A 17,978-nucleotide genomic window follows, 5' to 3' on the forward strand; every position below is an offset into this window, starting at 1 on the left:
ATACAACAATATATATTTGGTATATAATAATATAGAAAATTTTCATTTTACCTTTCACAAAAATATTTAAAAACTTCATATACAATATTATACCCTCAATATACAAGATGATACAAAGTTATAATAGTATACAAATCACCATCATAATTGAAAGTTTCTCTTCTGAGAATAATATTATTCTTGATGTACCCCTTGAATTGTTACATTCTACCTATATGAAATCACGTCCATCATAACATTGCTTATGTCTTATGACTTTGAAACGGGTGTTGCACAAGTACTTGTCTACGATATTTTAGAGGATGTGGAGAACTATCGTTACAAATTATTTTCTTACGAGCGACATCAATTGCTTACTTAATTTAATATGTATACGAATTGATAAGCGATAAATTTTAAAACTCAATCAAACCACAGATACATAATCCAAAATCAATAATTCAATTTTGTCTTTGACCTAGGTTGTTTTTTCTTTTCGAAAGAACTAAAATTATTAACTCGTCATTCAAAATCTCTTTTATATACTTTTAATATACAAATAATAATTGTCAATACAATAAATAGGAAAAATGCACAAAGGAGGAGATAGAAATTATGTACTTATAAAACGCAGCCCGACAATGACTATGCCCATAATTCTTAGAAATGTTGGATAATTTTGAATTAATTTTAAAAATGAAATGGAATAACATAAAAATAATATTATTAATTAGTTTAGATAATAAATAATTAAGGGAAAATGGTATGAAATAGCAAACTATTTATTCAAATTAAATGTTATAGTTATGGTTTATTTTATTTGTGATTCGCAACAAAAATTTATTTTTTTGTCATTTGATTCGGTATACAATTAGTCATTTTATATATTTTGATATAAACTGTATAAAATGCATTTGTGTTTGTATAAAATGAGAGAAAAATGTATATAAAAATACATATATTTTCATCCTATACACTTATGATTATACAAATACAGATCTTATTATACAAGTACAATTTATAAATGAATTTATACAAAACTGAACAATTTATATATAATTGAACGTATCTAGTGAATTATACAAATAAAAAATTTCATAGCAAACATAAAATTTGTTATGAAGCGCAATTATGTAAATTATAGCAATAACATACAAATATAATTTAGGGTCAAATACTATAACGACCCGTTAATCCATTTTAAGAACTAGTCCTCTCTCTTTCATTAAATATCCTTCGGTAAATTTAATAGAAATTTTGAATTACTCTTAGAATTACATGTATTAATTTAGTGGGTAAATTTTAAATAGTGAATTTTAGGTAAAATCCCACTACATCTAATCTTCATATTGATAATTATAGATAGGGTCATATTATATTATTATTATTATTATTAATATTATAATACTGAGTTTGTGGGAAAGAAAAATTGATTGCCAACCTTTGTATTTGAAAAGAAAATATTAATGGGAAAATCATGACATAGTAATTGCTTGTTAGTGTCATAATGATTAAATATATATTGAATAATTGAATCATAAATTAGGTAGTGTTACTACCCTTATCATATGTTTCTCTGGTAACTTCATGGTTATTCGCCAACCACTGGTTTCGTAACCAGTGGCCTCACATTTTTATATTATATATATATATATATTCTTAAATTCTATTATAATTTTAACTTTTTAATATTATTAAAATAGGTAATTTAAATATTAAGGATATTATATTACTTGAATATCTTAAAATTTATAATAATTGGATGAATTAATACTTGACCTTAGCCTTGAAATTGAGAAAATACGAGAGTTGACATGTAAATTGGCATTAAGATTAGGAGCTTGTTACATAGTAATATAAGTGTTGTTAGTTTTGAAACCTTATTGTGGTTATATAATGTGAATAGATCGCTTTGAGTTGAAAGTACAACGATAGTGGAAGGCTCATGTGCCGGAGTGAATTCTTGATTATTCGAGGCAAGTGGATTTCTAAACTCTTGTTAAGTGTTTGAAATGCGTGTATTTCCTTGTAGTATATGTTTGGGAGTAATGGGATTGGTGATGGGTTGACTTGTCCACATTGATTAATTCTAATGATGAAAAAAAAGGGACAACAAAAAGGCAATTTGATTAATTGTGTATGTGTGATGTGTTGAGAAAGGGTTGAAGGCTTGTTGAATCATTGTTGATATAATTTCATGTTTGTGTGGTTGTGAACTGTGCAATGTTATGAAAATGGTCATCTTCTCATTATTTGTGTGAACTTGTCATCTGCGTTATTATGAGGCATTGGTTGTGACAAGTGTTATGTGCATTGAGAAAGAAAGAGTACTTAAGAGGATGTACCATTTCGAGGGACGTATCGCGCGCCGCGATGGTTACTATTATCGAGGGTCGTGTCGTGCGCCGCGACAGATGCATGGACAGATATGTCCCCCATGGGTCCCGGACTGAGAGACAGCGGGTGTGTATCACTAGGTCAGACATGCATCATTGTACTTGACATTGCATTCCATTGTATTGCACATACTTATCATTAGTGAACTTGATATCGTGTTTTGCTGATCTTCTGATTGCCTTTTTGCGGAACTTGTGATTGATCAATATTGAGCTTGTTATTGCGGATATTTAATTTGTTGAAGTATTGTTATTGAGGATATGTAATTTGTTGAAGTGTTGTTGTTGAGGATATGTAATTTGTCTAAGTGTTGTTGTTGAGCTACGTGCTATGTAAGCTGTGAGCTGTTAGGTTGGGTTGATTTTAATGCAGGTTGTAGTTGTAGAGGTTTGGTTGGGGGTGGTAGGAGTACCCGTATATCATCCCCTTAGCATGTGTTTAGAGGTTTACTTGCTGAGTACCGTGTGGTTTGGTACTCACCCCTTGCTTCTACAAATTTTTGTAGGTTATGAGCCTGGATTTTTGTTGAACTTGTCATTCTCTTCTTTTCCGAAGCTTCTTGGAGATTTGTGAGGTAGCTGTTTACATCTCAGCAGACTTTCTTCTCCATAATTATGATCTTGTTCTATTCTAGAAACAAGTTCATTTGAGACGTGAGTTTTTCTTTTGAATCAATTGTAATACTTTGGAGGCTTGTACACGTGACAACCAGGTTTTGGGATATAATGTAAGTCGATAGTAAATTTTCCACATTTTATTATAATAAGTTAAGTTTTAGGATGACTTGTCTTGGTGGGATAAGACAAGTGTCATCACGTCCATTTTTGGGTCGTGACAAATACATAGACAACTCTCTAACTTGCTTTCTTTTTTTTGTTCTATCTTAATCTTGTTTCATTTGTAATCCTTTAATCCCATTTTTTTATGTACTATTTCAGCAAAAAAGTATTTAATATTTTGAAATTATTATTTTTTTATTTATGCTCCCCAATTGCAGTTTTGCATTTTAAAAAATTGATGTTCGTTTTGTTACTTTTTATGTAAAAATAATTAAAAAAATTAATGAATGAACAACGTTTTTAAAAAAAATCTTTTTCTGAGTTTTTTTATATTTTGCATGAAATAACTAATGAAAGTGTGTCATTTTTTTTTTCGATTGACAACCCGACAGATAAGGGTGGCGATCAATATCCATCGTTGAAAAATTACACCGTAGTCATATATAAATATTTTTTAATGTGTATGTATATATATCATGTTATATATATATATATATATATATCATATTAATCCTCCTTAACTTCTATTTAATTTTGATTCTATATATTTTAAACATCTCTCGATCAAAATTCTTGTTACGCTGCGCCGGACAAGGTCGGTTGAGTTTTAGCGTTTCTTTCTTAAAAATTCTACTTGATTCCATTTTTGATCCATTCGAATAAAATCTTTTCTTCAGTTACATTTATTTGTTATCAGGAATTTCCACTCAATTTGCAGTTGGGAGGTCCTTTAAGTTATTCTTAATCATCAATAGATCTTCCATTATTCCACATATAATATATATTTATATAATAAAGCATAAAACAATGATTAAGAGGGATACATCTTTTAGAGTTAATTAAATAATCAAGATTAGTGCGCATAAGATTGTAAACGCACAATACCATCTGAAACAATATTATTAGCTTACAATTACACTCACAACCAAACTAGTGCTACTTTTCGACAAATAATTAAGATTAGATTAGAGAATAATTGATCATGATTTCATACCGTTATAATTGCAACTACTCTGATTCTTCGCGATAGAAATGTGTTTTTGTTAGTTTAATCTATCCGCTCATAAAGAATGAAGAATGTTGAATGATTGTGACTCTGTCTTTTAAAATATATATTTACTAATATAAATATAATATAGTATCTATATAGACTATAGAGAGTGCATATTTTTAATTTGTTTGTATTATTGGAGTTTGGGAAGTGGTCATTTGCTTAAGAATATATATACTAGCTAGCGGGTATTGGACATGCGATATAAAATTATAATTTGACTTTAAATTGATTTAAATATATAATTTATATTTTTTTTAAAAAAAATTGTATTTTTCTCATAAATATAAAAATTCTAAAAGTTATTAAAATTTTTCAATTTTTTTTTATACAATCTTATCAAGTGAGTAATTCATAATTCATAATTTATAAACAAGATACTGATGATTGATAAGTCACTGATATTAATGTTCCTTTTGTAATAAATCTTTGTGATAACAAAATTTTTAAATACATAAAATTTTATAAAGATCAATCAATTAGTCAATAATAGTAATAACTAGTTCTTCAATACGGATTACAATCAAATTTGTTTAAAATACCGAATTAATGTAATTTAATTTAAGTGTGAAAATTAATCAAATTGACTTTTGAAAAGTGTAACATGACAAATAAAAATAAACGGAGGAAGTATGCCTAAACTTAATTGCTCAATCTTCAACAATAATTTTTAAAATTTTCTCCACTTTTACCCTTCATTTAGATTTTTTATATGATGAGTTCAAAAAACGTTATTTGCTTTGCATTACTTGGTTAGTAGTAATTATCATGATGTATGTTTGGTCTCTCCATAGAGTACTTTAACAATAATTAAAAAGGGTAAAATAAAAAGTAACTATTAATTTTAACATTCTTTTTTTGAAGAGTGTTAAAACGAGAAAGTACCCCAATTTGATACCTTCTTTTCATAATTAAGAAAGTTGAATGGTGCCAAAACCTCTTTTAACTTATCTTATTCTGTTCACTCTTTTTCTCTGATTAAGCCTACTTCTTTCAGCTATGTATTTAATATGTACATGTTTCATGTGATAATCGAATTTTTCGGTTACAAAAGCTACCATTGAATCTTTAAGAAAACATGTGAGAATTTATCTGCACCGATTACCTATAATTTCAAATTGAAATCTTGTCCCACATTATTCTCCATTTCTACCGTTGGTCTATCATGTGATTGTTAAATTAGGCCTTGGGCCTATGGCTCAAAAGCATGTTGATTGTTCATGAAACATGAATTACTTTCATTATCGAGACGATTAGAGGTTCAAAAAAGAATGATCAAGTCCCACGACAGTTTTAGGATAGAAAATTGATCTCCCGATATGATTGACAATTGTCAACCTTGAGGTCCATTTTTTTAAATATGATGTTAAAGTCAGATTCATTTCAAGTTTTGATGTACCCAATGTTAGTCCCTTATATTGTATTATTCATGTTCAAGATGTTGTCTCGAATTAATCAAAATAAAAATATTAATCAAAACGCTCTCCGAGTTACTATTATTATTATTTATAATTTTTTTCGAAATCATTTTCCAACTCAGCAAACACAACATGAGAAAAAACAGTTAATCTTTCATAAAGATTTGTGAGCCATGTGTTATTTTCTTCTTTTTAGCAATACTCCTTTTTGATTTACCTTTGCATTCTCATCATGCACTATAAATTCCCCACCAAAAATTTCCCTCTATTTATTGGTTTTCTTTCTTCAATTGGCAGTTACAAGAAAATCCATTTTTTTAATATCACCAACTCCTCCACAAAAACTTATGCTATTTAAAAACTAACCATTCTTGTGTAACATCACTAATATTGCAAATACCAACACTACTATGCCTGAATCAATGACCAAAAAATGGCCACAAAATCTCATACAAAATGCCCTTTTAGAAATGAAATTGCAAGGGGACATTGTACTCCCTCTGATGGCTATGAACTTCACATGGTTTGCAAAAATAGCCATCACAACTGCGTTCCTCGGTAGGCTTGGTGAGCTTTCTTTAGCTGGAGCCACACTTGGTTTTACATTCGCGAACGTGACTGGATTCTCAGTCTTGAATGGACTAAGTGGTGCTATGGAGCCTATTTGTGGACAAGCCTTTGGAGCCAAGAATTTTAAGTTACTTCACAAGACTCTTGTCATGTTTGTTTCTTTGTTACTTGTTGTCTCAATTCCTATTTCTTGCTTGTGGCTTAATGTTGACAAGATCCTCATTAAGTTTGGCCAGCAAGAAGAGATTTCAATGGTAGCTAAAAAGTATCTTGTTTATCTTCTCCCTGATTTGGTGATCACATCTTTTTTGTGTCCATTGAAAGCTTATTTGAGTACACAAAATGTTACAATCCCAATTATGTTAACCTCTGCTTTGGGGGTTGCTCTGCATATACCAATAAACGTGCTACTTTCGATGAATAAAGGGCTAGAAGGAGTTTCAATGGCGTATTGGATAACAGATTTATTGATCATGATTCCTTTGGTTATTTTTATTGTAATATCAGAGAAGAGAAAGGGCGGAAAGTGGAACGAAGGAGGCTGGTGGGAACAGGGGATTCTTGATTGGATCAGATTAATCAAACTATGTGGACCATGTTGCCTTACAACTTGCCTCGAATGGTGGTGCTACGAGATTTTGGTTTTGCTAACAGGGCGACTCCCGAATGCTAAACAAGCAGTTGGGGTTATAGCAATTGTGTTGAACTTTGATTATTTGATTTACTCTGTTATGCTCTCACTCGCGACATGTGCATCCATTCGTGTTTCTAATGAGCTAGGTGCAGATAGTTCCCGCCTTGCTTACAGGGCAGCATATGTGTCGTTAGGCTTGAGTATCGTCTCAGGCCTGTTCGGCGGCTCAGTTATGGCAGCAGCAAGAGGAATTTGGGGTCCTCTGTTTAGCCATGACAAAGGGGTAATTAGAGGTGTGAAAAGGATCATGTTGCTAATGGCCTTAATTGAAGTTGTTAACTTCCCTTTAGCAGTTTGTGGAGGAATTGTTCGTGGGACAGCGCGTCCTTGGCTTGGGACATATGCTTATATCAGTGGATTTTACCTTCTGGCCTTGCCATTGGGGGTGATTTTGGCTTTCAAGGTTCAACTTGGCCTTGCAGGATTGTTGATAGGGTTCATGGTTGGAGTTGTTGCTTGTTTGGCCCTGTTGTTGGGGTTGATTGCTAGGATTGATTGGGTTGGAGAAGCTAATAAAGCACATATGCTTGCCTGCAACCAAGAAGAAGGTGGTAGAGATGATGATGATGATCGGAAAACTTCATCGGTGGTTAAAGAAAATGGCTCGTGAATTCAGAGGTGGAGCTAGAATGTCAGGAGTAAGTTCATTCGAACCATGATGTTGAAATACACCGGTGGAGCTAGAATGTTAGGACTAAGTTCATTCGAACCATGATGTTCAACATACACGGTAGATAAATATGTGAAAAGGCTTTTGAAATAAGTAGTATGAATATTTAGGTTTGAACTCATATTTTCAAAGAACTCGAACACGTGTCTTAAGCTCATGACTATAGTGTCAGCATACGCTCACCTCGAATACTATGATCATATGACTTGATTGTATGTTCTAATGGGAGAAGCTTATTTCTAAGCTAGCAGTCCATGTATATTATCTGAGAAATATGAACGACACCTTTAGTGACTGAATGGAATAATATAAAATGCCAAGTAAAGCACAGAATCTAAACTTCAAAACTATACAAAATTTAGTCACTTTTTTAACAAGAAAATGAAACTTGGATAACCATACTACAGCTAAGACATAATAATTCTAACACAACAGGCTGAAATTTTTACTTTTACATGTAAAACTCCAACACAATTTACTAAAGTTAAAAATTATCTGAACATGTCCTGTTCAAAATGTTTTGATAGAGTGCACTTGGACTTTTTGGAACTCATGTTTTGTCTAAACTCCATGATTTTTACCGGAATTCCATGGCAATATCCTAAAATTTTAATTGAATTAGTTTAAATTTTATAGCAAGATTTGTTTGAACTTAAAATTCTTACTACTTACTAGAACTCCAGAACATGTGAAGTTTCTACTAAGACTGGGCACCATACCGGATCGGAATGGATCGGTATTGAATCGCAATAGGACGGGTTGATCGATTTGTTGACCAGTACCGGTGTGGCTACTTAGTTCCGTCCTGTCCCACTATATATCGGGATAGAATTGGTATGGAGCGGAATAAGGATAAACAATACGATATATGTAGCTATTTCAAAAAATAATAATATTTTTTTTTAGTTATTTTGAATTACGAAAATATGAATATCTTTTTTTTTTTTAAGTTTACTAGTTTTGGATTTATAATGTAAATTTACTTGAGTTTATTTTAAAGATATTTTTTAAATTTTTACCATGAAGTAATTAAGTTTGTAAGTAAAGTTTATTAAAGTTTTTTGTTTTCGTAAATTTTTGAGCTTAAGTTTTCAAGACTTCAATGTTTTGAGCCTAATTTCATTTGTTTTGAAAATATGCCTATATATAAATTATAAAAGATAAATTAATTTATAAAAAATAACTAATTGGAACCAAACCGAAATGGAACCATGATAAATCGATATCGATATACCTATATCAAATTGTGATACTGTGCCGTTTTGAGTATCGGTTCATGGTGTCCCATTTCATCCGGAAGACTATTGGGTCGGAACGGACTGAAATGGTACCTAAACAATCCGATCTGGTGAGCCTTAGTTTCAACTATACAGGTTGAAGTAGTCTTTGGTTCCTTAGTCCTGATTTAATTTAAAAGAACCCTAAAACATATCTGGTCCTCGAAATGAAATTAAAATATGAAATTAGAAATTCAATTTTTGCAACATACCAACCGTAGAAGGTTAATTTTGATAATTTTATTTATTGATTGAAATTTAAATTACACCAATAATAAAATGTCATTCAATATATATATATTACATTCAATGTTAATTATCCGTCAAAGGACATAAATAGGAAAGAATTAATTAGATATATATTTTTAATCAAATAGGTAAATGAAGAGTATATTGCAATATTTTAGGGGCATTTTAGTTCTCTTCTTTACTTATTCTTCCTTGAATAGTGTGATTCGGACAATCTGAAAATTAACCCAAATTAGCCTTTTTAAGCTTAGCAGAATTTTGTAAAATTTGATGGTTGCCGTTAGTTGCGCATGCTTAGCTGTAGAGTTAACAATGGCGGCTTCAGATGCTTCATCAGACTATCACATGACTGGATCTGCTCAACCAGGAGCAGCAACCCAGTCGGGTGCAGCACGGCAGTGACCACTCCCAAAGAAGAAGCGAGGTAGACCCAGAAATAATGGACCAAAAGGGTCAGTGGCCACGCCAATTTCATCCGTCGCACCTTTTCTCAGGTGATTGATTTTTAGGCGAAAGTCCAGCCAGTTGGGTCAGCTATTACAGTTGTATCAGCCCAAGTTGATGTTGAGAAATGAGAAGTCAGGTAAAGATTGAAAACATAACTTTTAGATTAGTACTACTTATTTTCTTTTCTTTTTTCAATTCTGCATTGCATCTGTTGTTTATGTCAAACCAATGAATACAAGAGACACGTCTGATCTCGCATATATTTTGTTAAAATTTAACCATGGTTATGTAACATGCATTTTCCCTCTGATTTGTTGATTCTTCTGTTAATTGGTCAGTTAGGTATAAACACTCGATATGAATAAGTATTGTATGTCAAAGGATGGGGTTTTTTTTGGGTTGGTCTTAGAATTGGGAATCTTGAACTTGTAGGTGTCACTTGAACGTGAGTGTAACTGTAGAAGTCGATTTTTTAGTTTTGGTATAGTAATCCTCCTATTTCTAGTAATAGAACAAATGAAACAAGTACATTCATCTATGGCGTAATGATGAATGGAAGGATTTAGTTTGAACCTCCATAATATATAACAACTTTTACTTCTTACTGTGACTTCTAAGTAAATAAAGTTTTTGGAAGTTCCTTACTTGAATAAACAGATATCTTTCTTCTTTCTTCATACCTTTGTCCCAAGTGTACCGTCACTACTCTTGTTTGGAGAACCAAAACATTTTTTTCTTTGAGGTCAACATTTCATATAGGTATACTATACTGTTGTTCTCCATTATGGATCTGTCCGAGTATCCTCGTGATGTAGAAGTTTGTATCTAAGCCCTAACTAATATAAAATTTGACCTAAGAGGTGCATATTACCCAGTACCTTATTTTGCGTATAAGTCTGACCCTGAAAGTTGTCTTTTGTGCATCATTCAAACCTATTTAGGAGTTGAGATTGTGAAATTAAGTACTCATTGGTGAAAAATTACAAAGTTGTTATTATTTTGAAAACATTTAAATTCTATAAATATTTTCTAGGAAGTAGATTTCATTTTAAATAGTGTACTAAAATCAATCCTGACCATGATGGGCATTAGTGATTATGCTATAATTACACTAATTTATGTCACATTTAATTCGTAAAAGTGTGATAATCTCTGTACACGTGATTTTGTTTTAACTAGATTTATCTAATTAATTCACAAGTTCTCGTGATATTTATTTGTCTTGGAAGCTAACTTTATAGGCAATACTTTCTCCCGAAGAAGTAATATGTTTGGTGTTCTGCATAATATGGTGCACACTTACTCATTCTAGCTTCTTGATTTTTCTAAATGTTATTTAGCCTAAGTACTCGCGCAAATTTCTAAACTTTTTTATTCTTCCATTTTTCAGTTTCATCTTTTGATATAAATATAGGTTAATTTTGGAAACTAATAGATATTTTTATAATAATGTGAAAACTAATCAGATTGAAGGCATTGATCTTATTGGTGCACTTTCTTTCATTTGAAGGCACAGTGCTTTTGTTACCTTAAAACTTTGTTTTCATTCTTTGACTGCCTTGGGCATGGATGTGCGTTTTCTTGTACATGTAGACTATGCTATCATCCAAGTCCCTCAAATCGGTTTGTGATAGGCATTATTGATGAAACAAGATTTCTCTGTCAGTTTATTGTCTTGGTTGACATTTGCGTAAAAACTTCCTCTTCCATTGTTTCTGTAGGGCTGGTATGATATACTTACTTTCACTTTACATTACATAGTATTCACGGTTAATACTGGAGAGGTATATTGTATCTTTGGAAGTCTTGTAAAAAATGTTCATACCTATGAAAGTTCTCTTTATAGCATGATATGAGTTGCATTTGCAATTCCACTCTCGTCTTTCTTTAAGTTTATATGATGCATCTCTTTTACATTGCTAGTTATACCAGATCTTTTTTTCTCCAAATTGTTTCATTTAATGGGTTATAAACTTGATGGGTGTTCAAAAAAGTTGTAATACCTGGATAGTGCATGCATGTTTTTTCCTGAACAACGAAATGCAATTTAACCTACCACTGTGAATTGACTATTTGCCAATATATCTCTATAACAAATTGCTCATATTTCGATTAATTATTTTGGATGTCAGCATGAAGGTTTTATCATTTTTTCAACAAGGGTCTCGGTCAATGTGTATTCTCTCAGCAACTGGTGTAATCTCTAGTGTCACATTTCATCAAACAGATACTTCTGGTGGTAAAGTGACATTTGAGGTGTTGCATCTTATTACTTTGCTCTTTTTATGGTTAAATCTTCTGATTATCTTGTGCCAATATCATTTTGAAGAGCCATGTACATTTGATGATTGCTTCTACACGTGAAGTTCCATTGTATGGTATTCTTTCTTGGCCTATCAAATGATGTAGTACTATGCAATTCTGGTAATTAGGTGTCGGGAAATGTTATTGATGAAATATTTAGCCTAAGTAGTCTCTTAAATATTAAAACTTTTTATTCTTCCTTTTTTCAATTTTATCTATAGATACAAATATAGGTTAATTTTGGAAACTAATAGATATTTTTATAATAATGTGAAAGACTTATCAGATTGATGACATTGATCTTATTGGTGCACTTCCTTTCATTTGAAGGCGCGGTGCTTTTGTTACCTTAAAACAAATAGTTTTCATTCTTTGACTGCCTTGGGCATGGACGTGCGTTTTCTTGTACCTGTAGACAATGGTATCATCCAAGTCCCTCAAATCGGTTTGTGATAGGAATTATAGATGAAACATGACTTCTCTGTCAGTTTGTTGTCTTGGTTGACATTTGCGTTTAAACTTCCTCTTCCATTCTTCGTATAGGGCCGGTATGATTTACTTACTTCCGCTGGATCATATGCTGGAGGAATGAGAAAACTTATCTGGTGGAATGAGTCTGTCTCTATTAAGCCCCGAGGGAGGGACGTGTCATTGGTGGTCGGATCGACAGTCAATTGGTAGCTGCCAGTCCTGTGCAGGTATTGAATTGATTCTCGTTTACACAGTGTGCTATTTATGCAATATGAAGCACTTTGTTCAGTTATAATAAATTGACATATTTCTCTTTGTTGCTATGAAGCAGATTATTCTGGGAATCCTTCCTGAAAATTAGCATGAGCAGACGTGAGCTGCATATCATCATTCCCTTCCTAGTCAGGTCTTTTTAGTAATCTGAACTAGTTTTCAGAATCTTTATCTTGTCCACCTTTATTTAAAGAACTCATGTACCTTAAGATCCTGCTGTGAAGGGCACAGTCGATTTTTGTGATTTCTAGTGGGTAGCGTTAACGGATTAATTAGGCCTTCAATACAAAAAAGTAACAAACTCCAACTCATCCCCACTTTGGTTTCCTGGAGACACAATGATGTATCACATGAATTCTATAAGTGTCTATATGATCATTTTTGCAGGTTGGAGTGTTCAAGTGACATAGTGAAGGCGAATTGAGGTATCTAGACGTATATATTCAATGTACTTGGAGTGTTTACTTGCTAGACGTATATATTTTATACCTTGTGAACATTGTCCCATGAGCTGATGATAAAACACTTCTACATCTTCATGGTCTTTACTGTTTTGTCGTCGCTTTTTATCGTTTCCTTCGTGTTTAAAGATTTTCACAACATTGTGATTAGTAAAACTTTAACGCAAGGAATGTGCATATGGCACACAGTATAAAATTAAGTCGATACTTTATTATTTCAATTTATGTGGCATTTTTCTTTTTTTATTCGTCATATTGGTAAACATTTAATTTTATATTTTTCATTTTATCTTTCATGTGAAGTTTTATAAAAACACATGTTAATTGCAAGTTCTATGCTACATAATTTTAATGTTTTTGTTGAACATTACTACTCCGTTCCATATCAATTTCAAACACATGTCGATAACCTATTACAACAACACTTGTTCTTAAGTACCCATCATTTCATTAAATTCAACCTTCACAGTTTTTTGCTTTTATCGAAAGAACATCAACTAATATATCAGTTCATTCAGTTTTCTGCGTTTCATTTGTTCAACATCACGAGACGGTATAAAGAAAAAGATTTTCAATCCTACTAATAGCACCATGAATTAGCAATGTAGCGTTAATGGACAGCAAAAACAAATGAACATAAGCTTACAGAAGAGCATGTTCAATGCAGCACAGTGGGATTTTAGTTTGAAGGTACTATGTTACTCAAAATCACACCCTGCAGTACATATGTAGAACCCGAAAACCTGCACTTGCTTGGAAATTGAATAGGGAGGGGGACAGGAGAGCTTCAAATCTGCGATCAAATCTGCTATTCTAAACCCTGAACATTCAAGAATAATGAACTAGAACAAGCCAGCATAAATGAGCAAATGCAGCAGAAATAGAACCTATAGGGACTCTTCATCATCCTCCAAGGCACTGTAAATTAACCTGTAGAATATAGTCTTGGTCAAGAAGAGTCTTACTTATAAGAACTTCCGTAACAAATTGTGGGCTTCTAAACCACAATAAAAAGAACAAAAAAGGATGCCTACGTTTGTACCATAAGTCATATCTTATTCACAGAAATTTGGATATGAGCACTATTTAACTACTCACCAAAATAATGATATGAAGAGGAGAAGGACGATATAGCCTAGTTTGAAAAGCCGCTGTTTCTTTTCCCAATTAAGCAGATTAAAAATCTCTGTCACATCAACAAGGTGCTGCCTTCTCGTGTACCTAGAGCATGAAGCAAACATAAGAAATTTAATTTGATGAAACACATCAGCAATATTAGATATGTTTAATATCTAGTAAATCTCAATCACTGAATCAAGCACAAACAACTTCCCTCATATAAAATCAATGAATACAAGTATATGAGTCACTTTGAATGCATTTGAAGAGAGGGTAACGTTAGGATGGAAAAGGACTGCTACAGTTTCAGCTGGGATGTAATGTAGATCCTTTAACCACTTAGTATTGGTTATATCTACACTGTATTTTAGCAAATAAGTACCAGCTTTTTGGTGGACCTCCAATGTTCTACCAAACATTGACTCATTCCAGCCTATACGACTACCTTTTTGTCCACCCTTACAGTACTTGAAATTAGTTTTTCCTCTAGTTTCATATAGCAAATTGCCCCCCCCCCCCCCCCCCCGGACTTGCTTCATCAATAAATTGTAAGCAATAATAAAAGATACTAGCAATATTTAAAGTAATTTTACCATTTCTTTGTTGCGGTAAAACTTAAAAAGGCTCAACTGGAAACCTTTTTTTTACAAGAGGGATAGACAAATAAGCAAAAGACTAACTAACAAAATCAGCCAAGCACATGAAAACGTATTAGTTTCATCTCTGAATTAATCTATTAGGTGGTATCAGTAAAAGCCCTCCATTTTCAAAAAACTCGGCTCATACGACTTCTCTCTACCTATTTCCCCTGTTTGGACCCATTCCTTTCCACTACTCGATATTTTTGCAATGAAATATAGCTTTCTAGAACTAGAGTTCTCTAGGTCCTGACTTCTAGTAAACGCCTGACCTAATGTTAGTATGCCAACAATGACTTAAATAATAATCTTTGATATCACCTATTTTGTAAGGTCTATAAGTGACACCCCCCAAATTCTTGGCAGGGTGAACCGGCACCAGTGCCTTAACTTGGCCAAGCTGACCAACTCTACACAATGTCTTACTAACATCAAACAGATTAAGTTGTTCCAAACAAGATACACCTAACAATAAATCTTACATTTTCATCATATTTTGTTCCAAGCAAGTTCGAACCAACTTCAAGTGATCACAGGTTAAGGATATGAAGCGCTTAGCAGGCATATGTATTTTAGGGTTGAGAAGGGGAGAAAGGTAAAATTTTCTCCATCTTGTATCCTCTGCACTTGTTGGACATCCATCTTTAACATTCATGTTTTTTATCACTCTTGTTACATTGTACATTTTAGGCAAATCGTTCACTCACATATACCATTGAGAAACTTCACAACTGCTTATAAAACTTGAATTTTCACTTCGATTGGTACTTCTCGATCAGACTATCACAGATGATCCTGTAATACCCTATTTCAGTCATCTCATTGTAACTCTATATGTTACTTCTTCATCACCATGCCCATTCTCTTGGAAGATCAAGTCTGAGCTAATAATTTGCATTTAGGTATCATAATCCCCACTAATCTCACCTTTATTTCTTCTTATGAGAATGAACTTGCAGTTGCAAATATATTCTATCTTACTTTTACCTATCCTTAAACTCTAATTCTCTAGAGTGTTTTTCGACAGTCAAATTTTCGGTTATTTTCCTTGTTAGCTTCGTAAATTAACATAATATCATATGTTAATAACATGGAACCTAAATTGTCATGTTGTAGCTTGAATTTGCTCAAAAGTCCCACTCTGCCTCGTGGACATACCAACAGTATGTCAACCAAAAAATAAGCAACTGGGCTTTCAGAGTCCTAACAGTACATGAGGAACACTCAAGCTTTGAGACTAAATTACAAGGGTTCATTAAGGTTCAATGTGGTGAGTAGGTTTAAGAATTGAGCAATGTGAAATTGGAACAAAGAAGACCACGCATGCTAATCTGAGCCTGCTCAAATCACACAATTGCAAATCTGAGTAACGAAATTGTCAGACACCCTAGATTTGCTGATAACCTTGACACTAGAAAATAACTCCATGTCACAAAAAATCCACACACTACCTACACAGAAAATTCGTTGTTGAATTGTATCTACCAACTCATCTATAAAGCATAAATAACTAAATTGGGAATAGTTTTGTTTATAATTTAGGATAGCAGCAAGCACGTGAAATTTTTGATTGATAGATGGGGGTGAGTCTCGAGTTCAAGAACTCTACCAACTTTTATACCATATTGAATTGTGTAATACGACAATTTAAAACGAAAGACAAGTAGAATGCCAAGCTGAAAAAAAAAGGAGTCGCTTCTAGACAATTTAGTACTGCTCATGAAGTGGATAAACCAAATTTCACTACTGTAAAGAAACATATGCCAGATTTCTGTTTAACAGTTTATTGACAATTAAAAATTCCAAGAAAACTATCAATGCTAAGGAAAGAAAGTGAGCATAATGGAGGAAGAAAATCAAATATCATTTCTAAAACACATTTAAGATCTCATAAGCATGCTATAACAACTAATGTGCTATCCATGGATAAGATGATCTGAATTGGATCAAATCATAATTTCATTTGCAGTGCAGCCATAAAGCAAAAAGACGAGCAGAAACTTACAATCTGTAATTGTAGTACATATATGGAACACATAGAAGTGCCATGACCCAATGCCCTGTTATCAAATAGAGCAAGCACAGAACTCCTTGTGTGATGAACTCAGGTAAAACAACTGCATTTATACGAGATGCAGAGTCGTATGGGTTGATATAATCAAACTCCAAATCTGATAAGCACATCAGCTGTAACACATTTCAAATGTCAGACTTCTTCATCTTAGATACAGAAAAAGAAAAAGATACAACTTCACTGCAGTTCTATGCATGCTATATTCAACAGAAGACATAGATTGTAGAAGCTACCTAACAAGTATGTGTTGTTGCTGAGCAGTTTACAGTTCATGGTTCTTATCCAAATTAATATAAACATATATGTTTGTGTATATATAGGATGTCTTTATAAAAAAATTAGGAGGATGTAAAATCTTTCTCCTGAAACCCTCAGATATGATATAATTTAAAGCATCGAAGTAGGCAACGCATATTTATACATCAGACAAGCCCCCTATATGAAACTCCATCAAGACCAATAATTGTATAGGAGATAGTTGAATAAGACCAGAATCGTTATTTATCCAGCTTAAGTTCAGTATGGAAACTAATGCATCACGAATCTCAGGTTTGCATTGTCAAAATTTTCAAACACTGAACTTAACTAAACCCCTAATTTTCAATCTAATACAAGATAAAAGAAAATAAGTGGAAAGAGTAGGATTTAGGATATAGACCTGAAAAACAACCATGACAAGGAGAGCAATGAGAATGAAGAAGAAGAGAAGCCATGCCCAAACATCAGCCATTTTTCTCCTCTTATTAGCTCCACAAATCAATTGGATGAAGAAGGAAGATTAATAGGGCCAGGTGCGTGATGCGCCCCCGGTGCTTCCTGGCAGCAAGCAACGAATCGGACGAAAAGGCGATTCCAATTTTCAAGCTGAAGTAACGATCCACTTTGTAGCCGTAGCCGGAGCCGGAGCAGTTGGTGTGTCTCGCTCGGAACTTTGACCGGTGTGAGCGAGGCTTTGCTATAGATGAAAAAAAAAAACCTTTTGTGCCAAAAAAAAATAAAATTCAGTACATATTTTTTTTTCAAAGCCAAACACATTATTTTTTTAAGAAAGATGAAAAAAAATTTCAGGGTACACAAATCAAATCGATATAAAAAAATTAAATTAGA

General features: G+C 32.8%; 2 protein-coding genes and 1 long non-coding RNA gene across 5 annotated transcripts; 2 read left to right on the plus strand and 1 right to left on the minus strand.

Annotated features, from left to right (window-relative positions):
* The first annotated feature begins 5,901 nt into the window (after positions 1 to 5,901).
* On the plus strand, positions 5,902 to 7,883 carry LOC101256600 (protein DETOXIFICATION 56-like). The gene has a single exon (XM_004241965.5). The coding sequence runs from the start codon at positions 6,035 to 6,037 to the stop codon at positions 7,496 to 7,498; it is 1,464 nt and encodes a 487-aa protein (XP_004242013.1). The 5' UTR covers positions 5,902 to 6,034; the 3' UTR covers positions 7,499 to 7,883.
* A 1,413-nt stretch (positions 7,884 to 9,296) lies between these two features.
* Positions 9,297 to 12,980, plus strand: LOC104648088 (uncharacterized). Of its 3 annotated transcripts, none has more exons than XR_011221768.1 (4): positions 9,315 to 9,667; positions 12,166 to 12,256; positions 12,379 to 12,533; positions 12,638 to 12,980. It is a non-coding gene; the product is annotated as an uncharacterized lncRNA (long non-coding RNA). The 3 variants fall into 3 exon arrangements; XR_011221767.1 differs by lacking the exon at positions 12,166 to 12,256 and adding an exon at positions 11,664 to 11,787 and having other exon boundaries at positions 9,328 to 9,667; XR_011221769.1 differs by lacking the exon at positions 12,166 to 12,256 and having other exon boundaries at positions 9,297 to 9,667.
* A 616-nt stretch (positions 12,981 to 13,596) lies between these two features.
* On the minus strand, positions 13,597 to 17,959 carry LOC101256299 (protein cornichon homolog 4). The gene is made up of 4 exons (XM_004241964.4): positions 17,530 to 17,959; positions 16,803 to 16,984; positions 14,139 to 14,261; positions 13,597 to 13,970 (listed from the first exon to the last, which is right to left on the minus strand). Exons 1-4 carry the CDS (start codon positions 17,599 to 17,601, stop codon positions 13,928 to 13,930), a joined length of 420 nt encoding a protein of 139 aa, XP_004242012.1. The 5' UTR covers positions 17,602 to 17,959; the 3' UTR covers positions 13,597 to 13,927.
* Between the last annotated feature and the right edge of the window lie 19 nt (positions 17,960 to 17,978).

Source organism: Solanum lycopersicum, chromosome 6, assembly GCF_036512215.1.
Source record: "Solanum lycopersicum chromosome 6, SLM_r2.1".
Lineage (NCBI taxonomy): Eukaryota > Viridiplantae > Streptophyta > Magnoliopsida > Solanales > Solanaceae > Solanum > Solanum lycopersicum.